Source organism: Battus philenor, unplaced genomic scaffold (genome assembly GCF_028537555.1).
Source record: "Battus philenor isolate CCGP_79_NKW_IND1 unplaced genomic scaffold, ilBatPhil1.0.hap1 SCAF_23, whole genome shotgun sequence".
In the NCBI taxonomy this organism is placed as follows: Eukaryota; Metazoa; Arthropoda; class Insecta; order Lepidoptera; family Papilionidae; genus Battus; species Battus philenor.
In genome coordinates, this window is record NW_027181686.1 from 739,088 (window position 1) to 751,137 (window position 12,050).

Genomic DNA, 12,050 nt, shown 5'->3' on the forward strand with positions numbered 1-12,050 from the left:
AGATTTTTTGTACAGATTGGTAGTGAACGCGGGGTCGTGACCTTGAAGCTGATGCTCTAAGATCTCGGTTATGAGGTCAAAACTAGAAATAGACCCATTGAAACGTGATTGTTTTGATGTAATATAAAAGTTAGATAACATACATTGTTATTGCGTTGTTTTGCTTGGATGTGTGCGTTGTGTGTATATACAGTTCTCGTGTGTGCGTTAGATTGTAGAAGCGGCTTGCGTACGCGCAGTTGTTAGAAATTCATGTATTGTTTTTACTCCTCAGATCATTTGTCGTGATCAATTGTGTATTGAATGATAGTGCAGTGATATCGGTGGATGATTGCGAATTGAGATAGTGGGTCCCGCGTTCGATTCCTGAGATAAAATTTTATGTAATTAAAACCTTGTGCATTACTTATATAAGATTGCCACAGCGTTCAAAATAGTTTCGAGAGGCTATCCTAATTTGACTCAGGGATAGAGGTCTGACACATTGATCGTAGTTCACAGGTTCAATTCCCGAGATACAATCTTATATAATTTACACTTTGTGCTTTAATTATATAGGATTGCCACAGCGTACAAAATAGTTTCGAGAGACTATCCTAATTTGACTCAGGGATAGAGGTCTGACACATTGATCGTAAGTCACAGGTTCGATTTCCGATATACAATTTTATATAATTCACACTTTGTGCATTAATTATATAGGATTGCCACAGCGTACAAAATAGATTCGAGAGACTATCCTAATTTGACTCAGGGATAGAGGTCTGACACATTGATCGTAAGTCACAGGTTCGATTTCCGATATACAATTTTATATAATTCACACTTTGTGCATTAATTATATAGGATTGCCACAGCGTACAAAATAGTTTCGAGAGACTATCCTAATTTGACTCAGGGATAGAGGTCTGACACATTGATCGTAAGTCACAGGTTCGATTTCCGATATACAATTTTATATAATTCACACTTTGTGCATTAATTATATAGGATTGCCACAGCGTACAAAATAGATTCGAGAGACTATCCTAATTTGACTCAGGGATAGAGGTCTGACACATTGATCGTAAGTCACAGGTTCGATTTCCGATATACAATTTTATATAATTCACACTTTGTGCATTAATTATATAGGATTGCCACAGCGTACAAAATAGATTCGAGAGACTATACTAATTTGGCCCAGCGATAGAGGTCTGACACATTGATCGTAGGTCACAGGTTCGATTCCCGAGATACAATCGTGTATCATTCACACTTTGTGCATTAATTATATAGGATTGCCACAGCGTACAAAATAGATTCGAGAGACTATCCTAATTTGACTCAGGGATAGAGGTCTGACACATTGATCGTAAGTCACAGGTTCGATTTCCGATATACAATTTTATATAATTCACACTTTGTGCATTAATTATATAGGATTGCCACAGCGTACAAAATAGATTCGAGAGACTATCCTAATTTGACTCAGGGATAGAGGTCTGACACATTGATCGTAAGTCACAGGTTCGATTTCCGATATACAATTTTATATAATTCACACTTTGTGCATTAATTATATAGGATTGCCACAGCGTACAAAATAGATTCGAGAGACTATACTAATTTGGCCCAGCGATAGAGGTCTGACACATTGATCGTAGGTCACAGGTTCGATTCCCGAGATACAATCGTGTATCATTCACACTTTGTGCATTAATTATATAGGATTGTCTCAAACAAGTTTCCAGAGAACGTGCAGCAGCGTTACCTATGTACAATAATGCCAAACTCCGATCACCAACCAGCATGCCAAACGTGGCGATAATGGTATATTTCTCCATAGATATCTTCGGGTGGTCATATATGGTCTGAAATGACAACCTAAAATGAAAATAGATTTCCGAAAACTGATATAAGAAAAGCGAAACAATCTCATTAGTTTTTTGTAAACACTTGTAAATGTCCATTATTTATTTATATAATAATTAAACAATTAATATATGTGGTTAGTTTAATCGACACGACCAAATATTAAGTTTTTTTTTTATTAACGAAAGGTTCATCAACATACAGCATATAATAAATGTATAGATGCTGCAAGTCATACGCTTCCCCAAAAGATTTTTATGAGGGTATATATATCTAATATATAAAATTCTCGTGTCACGGTGTTCGAACTTGAACTCCTCCGAAATGGCTTGACCGATTTTTACCAAATTTTACATGCGTATTCAGTATGTCTGAGAATCGGCTACTATCTATTTTCCATACCCCTAAGTGATAAGGGTGGTCCACCCCTAAATTTTATTTTTAATTTTTTAGACAATTTTTTTGGTTTTTATTTTATTATGATACAGCATACAAAAATACATACAAACCTAAATTTTCACCCCTCTACGATCAACGCTTATCTTACATTTGTTAATTAAAAACTTTAATTTTTTTTGCAAAACAACGTTTGCGGGATCAGCTAGTATATATATAATAATCAGAAAAGGCAGTGGCAGTTATATATAATTAATGCACAAATTGTTAATTATATAAGATTGTATATGGAATTGAACTCGCGACATGAGATCGCAAGGCTCACACCTGTACCGTTGGTCTAATAAATGTATAGTTAACCAATTAAAAATGTCCATAGATATCTAAAAATTAAAATTTATACAGTGAAAATTAATTTTTTTTTGGATATAATCCGCAAAGTAAAAAAAAAAAACGTGTTGCGATTGTCTCTTTGCTATAGGTTGTACACTGATGTCTACATTTGACTTGTCAAACAAAGAAATGAATGTCATACGTATTCTTGTGTTGATTTAATAATTAAGAACTGTGAAGAAATTAAATGTGGGTAGATGTAAATTATGTGAATGTATAATATGGTCAAGGTAGTGAATTTGGTGCATGCAGCACAAGACGTGTCATCGTGGCGATATATGGGAGTTTATGTAGTTAAATTATACAGATTAATATCACTAAATATAAATGCAGGTCAAACAAGATTAAAGCATTGTAATCTATCAAGGTGTATAAAATTAGACATATCTAAATGGCACATGAAGTATTACGCAATATTAAAAATATACTTCTTTGTGCCATTTATTTTGAAAGTGGTGTAAGTGGTTTTATTATATGAGGTTGGAATATATAATTTCGATTATTTAGATTTGCTTTAGGCTAGATTATGATAACACGCATCATGTGCGAATGGACTTACAACACTTTCATTATCGATGATTAGGCAATTTTAAAATCGATTTTAAGCTGTAAAGACATGGGAATTTTTTGATAAATTTAACATGGATCAGTTATATTAGTCTCAATGTTAAAAGTAATATGAGTAATTTTGGTTGTTTCGCGCGTGATATTTCTCAGTGTAGTGTAGATTAGTGTTTTCCAACCTTTTTGTGTCGGGTAAAGGAAAATAGCAGTGATATAAAATAAGCGATAAAGTGATAAATTATGATACAGAAATAAGGTGTAATAATAAAAGAAAAGAAAAAATATAAGCAGAATTGTTAAAAATACAGATAAACAAAAAAGCAGTATTTTTTTTAAATCTGTCTAGGAAGAAGTGGTGAAGGAAAATAGGTGATGCATAAAAGGTAAAAAAAATAAGGAGATATATTGAGGCGGACAATAGAAGAGTGAGGAAATAATAAGAAAAGGAAATGAATAAATTATTTAGTAAAAAAAACTGTCCCTTTGAACTGGTTGTACGAAGTTGAACGGGTTGTACGAGATCTCCCCAATAGCGGATGTCCATTAAAAATAAAAAAAAAACTTTTTATGTCATGTCCGATTTGAGCCTTTCTAAAGTTTAAGCAAAAGGCTTAAAAGCGTACGGGCAAAGCTCAAAAATGGTCGGGGACCACTGTGTTAGACCACTATTATAGTCGCCCACTAAGCATAGGCCTCCACCAAAGACCCTGTTTGATACCAATACCCAATTAGATGCCCCTTAAAACCCCCCTGATAATTTGTGATTCTCTTGGGTCCATATGACTAGACGAGATCGAACCACGTAGGTGTTATATGCAATCATGAGAATCTATAACGTGATGTGGTTTTCAGGATATAATAGAGTTGGAGAAATGCTTCTGGTCGTTGCGCAACAGCGCGGCCAGTGGGCAGCTGGACGCGGAAGGACTTTGCCCACTGCTGGCACCAGCCCTGCCGCGAGCCGCCGCTGCCGGAGTTCTTCGTGCTCTGGACGACAATCGCGACGGACACGTGGACTTCAAGGAGTTGTGCTGCGGCCTAAGTGCAGCCTGTCGCGGCCCGCGTACAGAGCGGCTTAAATGTGAGTAAGAAAACAATTTAAATAGAGAAGGTAATATATATATATATATATATATATATATATATATATATATATATATATATATATATATATAGATAATAACCCTCAAATCAGATGACTGTCGTTGTTTCCCTGATCATACTAGATGGAACCGTTGCTAGAGTTTCTTACGCCTCTTCTCCAAGCGCTTTCCAATGTGGTAGTTGTGATATTAGCCAGGCATAGCAACCGGCTCAGCCCAGGTTCTGCACTCTTGGGAGTCGGAAAGCTAGGCGGGTTCTTCCCAGACGCTATCTCAGCCTATCGCGTACTCCGAACTATCGAAGTGACCGCAGTTTTAGTCCAGCTCTTCACGGGGCACGGGGGTTCTCTGAATACCTTCACTGGTTTAAGTGGACCTCTCGTACTTCTGTGAACCGTGCGTGGTCCAGACCGTGGTCCACCTGGTTGCCCAGAGTCCCGCATTCGGAGGACTCCGGGTCGACTCCGAATGCCGGGGCGTAAAAATAAATGAGGTAAACATCGCCTCTATGTTAGAAGATGCCAATTGTAGGGAATCGTTTCTCAGTTTTTGTAAAGTAATAGTTAAACATGTTACAAAAATAAACAAGTGAAACGGTGTAATAGAGTGAGCATAAAACTGTTAATAAAAATGTGAAATAATGTAAACAAATTGTAAAATAGAGAAATACGAAGGCGATATATGAATGAGAGAATTAGAACAAAAGAGAAAGATAGAATGAATTGTGGAAAGAAAGAATGGAACGATAGATTATGTGACGAATGATTATTTTTTTCGCATACGTATGGTATGCGAGAAAAATAAATAGGTTTAAAAAAGATGAAGCGCGATGAATGTATGTATGATTTGCGGTCAATCATTACGGTACATCTAGTCAAAAATCTATTTAATTAACATAGTAATAATATGGTAAAGAAAGCATTTTCAAAATTCGTATTCGTATACTGTAGGAGTAACATTACGTCATCGTCAGCGGCGCATCAAAAACGGGAATTCGACAGAATTATAATTCTTTATTTACATCGGTATTATAGGAGCAATATTACGTCATTGTAGGCGTTGCATCGAAAAAGGGGAATTCGACAGAAATATAATTCTTTATTTACATCGGTATTATAGGAGCAATATTACGTCATTGTAAGCGGCGCATCGAAAACGGGAATTCGACAGAACTATAATTCTTTATTTACATCGATATTATAGGAGCAATATTACGTCATTGTAAGCGGCACACCGGAAAGGGGAATTCCACAGAACTATTATTCTTTATTTACATCGGTATTATAGAAGCAATATTACATCATTTTCAGCGGTTCATCGAAAAGGGGAATTCCGCCGAAATAAAATTGTTCATTTACATCGCTATAAATAGACAGCATAACTTCAAATGCAATGAATGAATATATATACACACTTCATGTTGTTACCACCTCAAGACTTAGGGCTCTAGGAAGAGCACTAGATATTAAAATTAATTATTGTTGTTTACTATCTGCCCGTGTGTATACAGGCTTTATATTGCTAAAAGTTATTGGCCATTCGCACTCTAATTAAAAAAAAAATTAAATTGATCACTTTATACAAGTGATTGTAAATAGGTGTAAAAGTTTGACTTTTTGCCGACAAATTACCATTTATAAATCACTGACAAAAGAAACACACCCTCCTAAACTTCTCAGATAGAATCCTGTACATCAGAACCTGTTTGTATAAATTTATATCATTTATTTTTATTACACTCCCAACTGAATACTGAGAAATGGTAGAGTTAAGGCTTTTATAATGGCGGATAAAATATAACTTTGTTTATTTTGTACAAGAAAAGGTCCAATGTGATTGACCGTCGAATGCCTTTTATATCAATCGGAATTTTTTCTTGAATTGTTGTATTTTCTTATATTTTTCTTTAATAATGTTTATTGTATATGCAAGAAAATATATACATAGTATCATAATAGTAAAGAAAAAAGTACAACGCGGTCTTTTCAAAATTATTAACAAGTATAATTAAATAAGGAAGATGCTGTAATAAGAAACAAATTTACCAAGGAAATAGGTGATCTGCGAAAGGAGAACAAAATGTGATGAATGAAAGAAATTATACATTCGATTTGTCAAACAAAGAAATGAATTCTATCGGTAAACAATAATTAATTTTAATACGCGGTAATTAGAATTTTGAAAATACTTTTTTTTATTTTTGAAATCATTCAACCCAATCATCCTGTGTATGTAAATATATTTATATATATATATATTATTCAAGGACACTATGCTGTTTATTGCAAGCAAAGTCCGTGTCTAGTGCGTGACTGACGCCTGCAGATCGCAACTGATAAGATGGTCTTATCATAGCCACCAATAAATATTGCAGACTTAACTACATATATTAAATAAATTTGTGAACGTTATTATATTAAAAATAGGTATTTGTTGTGGGTCCTTAATACGTGTTAGTGACGCACACGAGATATTTTTTAAAACACATGGCTTGATTTTTGTCTAATTCCCCAGTCCTACTCGCATACAGAGGGTGACTATAGCGTGCTCCGAAATGGTAGTCACCGGCTGAGTCGTGTGAGCGCTGAGATTAAGAGATGTACACGAGGTATTTGAGAGCAGACGGCTTCATTTTTGTCCAATTCCCCAGTCCTACTCGCACCACAGAGGGTGACTATAGCGTGCTCCGAAATGGTAGTCACCGCCTGAGTCGTGTGAGCGCTGAAATTGTCAAGATGTACACGAGGTATTTGAGTGCAGACGGCTACATTTTTGTCTAATTCCCCAATCTTACTCGCACCACAGAGGGTGACTATAGCGTGCTCCGAAATGGTAGTCACCGCTTGAGTCGTGTGAGCTCTTAGATTGACAAGATGTACACGAGGTATTTGAGAGCAGACGGCTTCATTTTTGTCTAATTCCCCAGTCCTAATCACACCACAGAGGGTGACTATAGTGAGCTTCGAAATGCAATTCATCGCGTGAGTCATGTGAGCGCTGAGATTGACAAGATGTACACGAGGTACTTGAGAGCAGACGGCTTAATTTTTGTCTAATTCCCCAGTACTACTCGCACCACAGAAGGTGACTATAGTGCGGTCGGAATGCGTTGCCTGGGGCATGTGAACATTTAGACTGTGGAGAATGCGATTTTCAAGGAATTTGATAACAGACGGCTTGACGTTTATCTATCTATTTTGTAACACAAGTAGACTTATTTTAAAGTAAATAATGTCATCATAATAGGGCACGATTTGATTCTAGTTTATGTTACTTCTGTCATTATTCTCATGACGTCATGAGATGTTCAAGATATATAATTGAAAGAGAAAAATTAGATGAAAATAATATATAGACCATAATACTCCAACGCAGGCCTCCTGCTAGAGCAGAGAGAGAGAGTATCCTGCTAAAGCCTTTCTTTTCCACCTTAAAAGAAGTGTGAGGCTAAGCGTCTTCATCGCCCTACTCTCTCGTACCCGTGGAATCTGCTAATTACATTTGGGCAACAGAGTAAGAAAAAAAAAGGCTTATCACGGAACGACAATGTACGTTGTTAATAATTGCAAACAAACGCCGAGTGTAAATTTATATCTACATCATGTTTACAATCCGCAATGTCGCAGGTAAATATTTACAATTCATCGCGATTTCATTGTATACAGTTGTAGTGTATCTTTGCAAAACGCGATCGATGAAGAATTATTTATTTAATTCAATCGACTTTTTTTTTGTTGAAGGCCTGATGCCTTTTGAGGTTTATTTTTGGATGGACTAAAGAAGATTGTTATGGGTTTTATTGACATCTTTGAAGAATTATAGAAAAGAATACATGGCCTATTCTAATCATCATGTATAAAGAGATCACAATAATATGTTACATTAAATTATTTTTATAAGAATTTCTGGCAGTACTATGTCTCTTGACAGCAAATGTAATATAAAAAAACTTTGTATTCTAATCAGCGTGTATAATTAAATAAAAAAATGTTTTTGATAAGCCACCGTTTGCATCAAAACATATAAACAGTTATTGAGGACTTTATTTATTGAGCAATGATAGCACAGCGGTAGAGATTCGAGTTTTGCAATCGTAGGCTGTGAGTTCGATTCCCGAGAGGTCTTATATAATTCACACTTGTGCATTAATTATATAGCATTGCCACTGCCCATAAACAAATTTTCAGAGGATAGGTAGCAGCTTCCTTTACGTATAATACATATCATAATGATATCGGTAATCCGTCTTCCAAGCGTGGCGATTATGTTATATCTCTCATACAAATCTTTAAGGGAGGCCTTGCAGTGGTTGTATATATAAGCTGAAATAACTATAATTTGAAATAAAACCGATCGATAACACGTGCACGTGTTAAATAACAATACGAACTTGCAGCGATCGAACTGTCAAACGTGCGAAGTTCATTACGAACTGTCAAAAGTACAGTTTCAATGAACATTGTATTTTTTTAAATTGTATGACTTAGATTTTTTTATATATAAATTACTTCTACAAAGAATTAAGTAACTAGTACTAAGTGAAATTGTATGTTAATAATATTTTTATTGGTAACGCCATAACTTGGGAACGAATTTGACAATTTCATTCTTTTATATATATACATACACACACACACAAATATGTATAAATATATGTATATATTATACATATATATATATATATATATATATATTCGTTCGAAATTATTGAGTACATACAATGCAATTTAAACCATAATATAAATATATATATAAACCATAGTTTTTGATCCCTGTTAAGTAATGTTTTTATTTTTATTTGTTTTTTCATTGTTTGACTATAAATCATATGTTCTCAGTGAGATAGTTATAAGGTAACAACTGTAACTAATTTTATATTTCTAAGCTTCTAAGTTTGTACTTTCTTACTGCCTTTTGTTACTGTTTATCTCCAATAAAGTAAATAAATAAATAAATATATACATATGTATATGACCGTAAGTAATACGAACTATTGTTATTGTATCGCCATTAGTAAGCGGAAATATCGCATCCACGCCTCGTCGCGCGACCTTCGTAGTTTCATGGTTTTTATGTTCAGTGCCGCGAACAATACCTTCGCTGTCGACGATTAATTGATTTGAAACCAGTTTAGATATCACCGCCCCCACCGGGCGAAGTGATATGTCCGAAATAGCAACTTTTTCAGGAGAGACGAAAAACTATATGTTGGTTATATTTCAAAAATTCACGGCTGCATAAAGCAGTGAAAATATAAGAACATAGTTGCATCTATTAGCATGCGAAATAGTTGTAAAGTTTTACTTACATCCTATAATCTTTTTATTCGTGTTATTGTACACCATAGATAATAATTAAAAAGAAAAGAAAGAATTTATATAGTGGTACAAGAGGCGGTCTTATCGTTTGAAACGATCTCTGCCATACAACCTTTGGATGGACATGGAAGACATGAAGGAGTGGGCAATGTTATGGTGTACATATACACAAATAGATATAGAGACCACGAGGTACCAGAGGTGGGCAGGCGAGATCATGGCTACGGCAGGTCACGGGTGGCTCCAAGTTGCCAAAGATAGAGAAAAATGGAAGGCTTTGGAGGAGGCTTTTATCCTGTGGGGTCCATACAAATTTAGTACAAAATTATCAAAACTATTTAATTATAAAAATACTAATTTTAATACATTTGTATGGAATGAAATAAAGCTTTATTATTATTATACATACATACATATAAACTTACCTTGTTTATTGCGACAAAAAATAACTGCGTATCTCCGAAATTTCAGCCCGAAAATGATTGAAAAACTTAAAAAGGTGTAATGGTACTAGAAGATTCCAACATAAAAATTTGTAAAACGATGTACGGAACATCGGATGATCCGAGAGGTTGCGTTGAGTTTGCGTACGCGAAGCCCAACCTTCACGCCCCATACCTAAACGTTCCACGTCTAGAGAAGTTCGTCGAGGCTGATGATGGCTAGATCTCTTCTACCAGCTCCCAGGCTCGAGAGTAGAAAAAGCAGGAACCCAGTTCTATTTCCTTCGTCAAGCGACAGGTTAGGCTGCACATGCTTGGCGAATAGAATAGGAGATACGTGGAAGGTACGACGGCTTCAACAACCAAGATTTTCTTCCCGGACGCCGATACTGCATATACTCGGCCATATTCAGCTGGACACAGATCTGGTTCAAATGTTACAACAGTGAACAGTATAGTTAGTTTTTGCGTCAATTACTTTTAGTTTATATATTTAAACCGGTGTTAGTTAAACAGTTTATTTTAAAAGCAATCCGCCTCTGTGAAATATAAACGCAAAACTGGGAAATTATTTTTATTTTGAAAACACACAGTGATCGAGCCTGTCGGTATCGCGTTGAAGGCTTTGATTTCCAATCTACGTGCATAATCACCGGCTGTTCCATATTTGGTGCATAAAGAAGATATTTCCAGTTTCGGTTGCATCAAAAGATCTATATAAGATATATCGCGTCGCTAAGAATTTACATAAACAGATACGCAGTATATCTCCGATAGTTTTATCATCGCGTTCCCAATACTGTACGTGCTCTGATATCTCGTATCGACGCCGGGCTACTTACCTACATATATACAAACAAGACCTTCGTCCACGTGAATATATAATGTTAGATTATTTAGAACGATCAATAGAATACATTCTGAGATGAATGCAAACGTAAAATTTGGTAAAAAAAACAACTAGAAGAGAATTGACCTATCCTTTAATGAGAAGTCCTGGATGGGTTTGAAATCCACGTGGAAATCAACCCTCAATCATATTAGAAGCGAGGAGTTTCTTCCGCCGTTTCTCCCTCTCCAAAATGATAGTTCGGTTAAAGGAGAGAAAAGGTGGTAATATCGCATCATTTGTAAGTAAAGAAGAAAGCCGCCAGACCTTGGATTATTGCTACAACAAAAAAAAAATGGGATGAAGAAATTAAGTGATAATACTGTGATATAGACATAGTTAAAACAATAAAAATAAGTGATTACAATGTAAGAAAGCGTTAAATAGGTAAATAAATTAATTGAAAGTTATAAAGCAGCAATCTAGGAGGAACAGTGAAGAATTAGAAGCTAGGAAAGGTAAAGAAGAAAGATTAAAGAAGGACATTAGAAAAGTGAAAAAATAAAGAACGAATGTGAATGAATGGTTAAGTACAAACTGTCCCTATAAATACTAGACAGGGGTTATATAAGAGGTTCCCAATAGAGAGGGCCATAAAAAATAGCTATTGAAACTGCCTTTGGAAAAATGTGGGCCTAGAAAATGATCACGTACAACCACTGTTAGTAAGAAAAGGACCAATATTTAGCTACTTGCGCACATGCAGTGGTAGTCGTGTAACAAAGTGCACTGCCCGCCGCAACTACCACCGTTAAATCACTCAACACGTGTTTCACCCCTCCACAGGGCATCTTCAGGAGTTATGTTACATCGATTAGTGCCAAACACAGAGTCCATCTCTCTCTCCGTCGTCTTTGCTGCATGCGCATTTATCAGCATACTGGCGGGCGGTGCACTTTGTTGCACAACTACCACTGCATGTGCGGAAGTGGCTAAATATTGGTCCTTTTTTTACTTAGGATGGACTTCCGCAAAATAATATCAGTATGTACCGGCTTGAGCCAAAGCTCCCAAGATAGCCTTCGAGCTTTGATACCTAAAAAAGTAACTAAATATCATCCGCATCCTGCCGCCTAAAAACCGGGAAAAC

General features: G+C 35.7%; 1 protein-coding gene across 1 annotated transcript in view; it reads left to right on the forward strand.

The window, feature by feature from the left end:
- Usp32 (Ubiquitin specific protease 32) overlaps window positions 1-12,050 on the forward strand; it is a 64,518-nt gene that overhangs the window by 15,148 nt on the left and 37,320 nt on the right. The window contains exon 4 of the mRNA XM_068767736.1: window positions 4,060-4,288. Within this exon, the coding sequence (XP_068623837.1) occupies window positions 4,060-4,288 (229 nt within the window). The remainder of the gene's footprint in view (window positions 1-4,059; window positions 4,289-12,050) is intronic.